The sequence below is a fragment of the Arachis ipaensis genome, chromosome B07, assembly GCF_000816755.2.
Source record: "Arachis ipaensis cultivar K30076 chromosome B07, Araip1.1, whole genome shotgun sequence".
Taxonomy (NCBI): Eukaryota; Viridiplantae; Streptophyta; class Magnoliopsida; order Fabales; family Fabaceae; genus Arachis; species Arachis ipaensis.
In genome coordinates this window covers 17795523-17798208 of record NC_029791.2, presented here as the reverse complement: position 1 = coordinate 17798208, position 2686 = coordinate 17795523, and the positions used below count along the sequence as shown (strand labels likewise).

General features: G+C 28.0%; 1 protein-coding gene across 1 annotated transcript in view; it reads right to left on the bottom strand.

Annotated features, from left to right (window-relative positions):
- The window catches only part of LOC107609676 (anthranilate N-methyltransferase), a 3537-nt gene continuing 1155 nt past the window's right edge, over positions 305-2686 (bottom strand). Inside the window, exons 2-4 of the mRNA XM_016311690.2 lie at positions 2234-2547; positions 1917-1981; positions 305-721 (exon numbers count right to left, since the gene is read on the bottom strand). Coding sequence (XP_016167176.1) covers positions 425-721; positions 1917-1981; positions 2234-2547 — 676 coding nt within the window. The 3' untranslated portion in view covers positions 305-424. The remainder of the gene's footprint in view (positions 722-1916; positions 1982-2233; positions 2548-2686) is intronic.

Below are 2686 nucleotides of genomic sequence, written 5' to 3'. Positions count from 1 at the left end.
ATTTAAATATTAACATTGGCCATTTATTTTGTATAAATATTAATATTATGAGCCGTACAACACATGATGAATGGCTAAGAAGTAATAACATGTGATATTTATATACCTTGAACTCAAATTTTAAAGTTAAATAATTATTATTGTTTAATTTAATTAATAGTAATAAGACTGTGAGCCGATTTTAAATGATAGTCTACCTAGGATTTATCATCGCATCAGTGGTAATCCTATGCATTCTTGCAGTGGCTGATGACAAAAAATTAAAACAATTAATAATATGTAATTTTATTTCTTACAAAAGATATGACGTCCAAACAGACACACTTATTCAATTGAAACAACTAATTAACAAGACACATTATTGTGTCAACATTTGAGATACAAATATGTATAATATAATACATAGTTGTACATGTGCATAGAATTACTTGTAGAACTCCATGACCCAGAAGCTAGAGACACAACACACAAATTTTATGCCACTAAATCCAGATCCATTTGCCAAGTTCATGAAATCTTGTTGGGTTCTCTCAAATCCTCCGGGCATTTGAGTCATCATGATAACATCATTTCTAAAAGCGTTCTTGGCAGAAGATGTGTCCTCAGGAACAGTAGGAAGAATTGTGTCCATCACAATCACCTTTCCATCGTTGGGAATAGCCTTGTAACAATTCTTTAATATCTTCAAGCAATCTTCATTGCCCCAATCATGAAGTATCCACTGCAAAATTTCCGGTTCAACAAATATTTGATAATATGATAATTATTGTTTATGTGAATCACAATTTTGTGTACTTGTCTTTTTCGTGTGTTTATTGCCAATTATACAACATGACGTTTTATTTTAAGTGGATGTTGTATTCTACCATATAACTAATAATGATTACAATGAGTTTTTAAGTTTATATGTAGTTATGTTAAAAAAGGGGTTCAATTTAGATCAATAATAATAATAATAATAATAATAATTGAAAGTTTTAATTCATTTTCATACTTATCTTTTTAATATCTAAAAAATAATAAATTTAAATATATATGTTATTTTTTAAAGAAAAATTGTTACATGTATAATAAATCTTTTTGTCAATCAAATCTAACCAAATTGAACAATAAAATTTGAGTAAATAAGAGTGATGAGAATGATTTTTGTTAATACTAGATCAATTTGATTAGATTTAATTGTCAACAATATTGTACGCAAACTATGATGCACGGACACTGATACGGATACGACACGTCACAGGACACACCGACACGCGAATTTTAAAATTCTACATGACACGGGACACGCATACATATAAAATATAAAATATTTTTTAGATAAATTGTAATGATATTTTGATATTTATTGATATTAAAAAAAAGTTAAATTTTTTAATTATTTTTAATGCTTTATTTTCAAGTATTTAAAATATTTTTATAAGCACCACAAGTATTTAATTAGTTTTAATAAATAATAATATATACTATATCTATATTTATTTTAAAAATATATGTTAAAAATAAGACTGGACACGCTGACACGTGATGGTATTTAGGCGTGTCCGGAGAAATTTTTTTTATTTTTTATTAAGACACGGTTGGACACAACAGACACGCGTGTCGGACGAGTGTCGGTGAGTGTCGTGTCCGAAATGTGTCTAACACACGAATACAGTAACTCAACAAAGTGTCTGTGTTTCGAAGCATTAATAGTTTAATATTCTTTTTAAAAGCATAAAAAGGATAAAAAAAATCAAAGTTTTTTTTTTTTATTTAGAAGTTAGGAAGATAATTAAAATATTAGAACTCCCAATCATTTTTCTTCTAGAGTGGATTTTAAATTCTTAGCACTAATTACGTCAAATAATAAACAAATTAATAGAAAATTAAATAATGAAAAGCTCAAAACACATAATAATATATATTCCTCACACCTTCATGAAAATGGCATCTCCATTTGGAACACTCTCAAACATATCTCCTCCCACATGCTCCACACCTGCAACATTATTATTAGAAAATATAATTATTGTCATTATTATTTTTTGAATATTTACTTTAAAAGGAAAAAAATATAATAAATTAAATTGAACAATTATATACTTCTTTCTGTATTGCTTTCTCTGATCTATTGTCTATATCTTAGAATCAATATCTAAAGAATCATTGAATCTTTATAAAGAATAAAAGTTTAAAAAAAAAAATCAAAAGGCAGACTAAAATCAAACAAACAATAAAGTATCACACATACCATCATCATAGGCTGAGGCACATTCTATGACATGAGGCAAATCAAAATTGATACCATGGATATAAGGGTGTTTGGAAGTGATCAATTTGATAATTGCCCCAACACCACCACCAACATCCACTAGTTTATTGATGTGGTCAAAGCCTTTATAGACATCAAGAATCCTCTTCATTAATACAGTGGAGGAGTTGTGCATTGCTTTATTGAAAACCTTGTTGAACCTAGCATCAACCTTTGCATACTCGAAGACATGCATGCCATGAGCCCTATTAAATGGTGTTCCTCCTTCAAGGATAGCTCCTTTCAATTCATTCCTGATGATACAAACCACAAAGTCACAAACAATTTCCTATTTACTTACCATAGATATGTAGATTAAAATACTATTTTTGTTAAAAATACTTTAATTCATCTTTGGTTATATATTAGTGATGATAAGATATAATAACACTA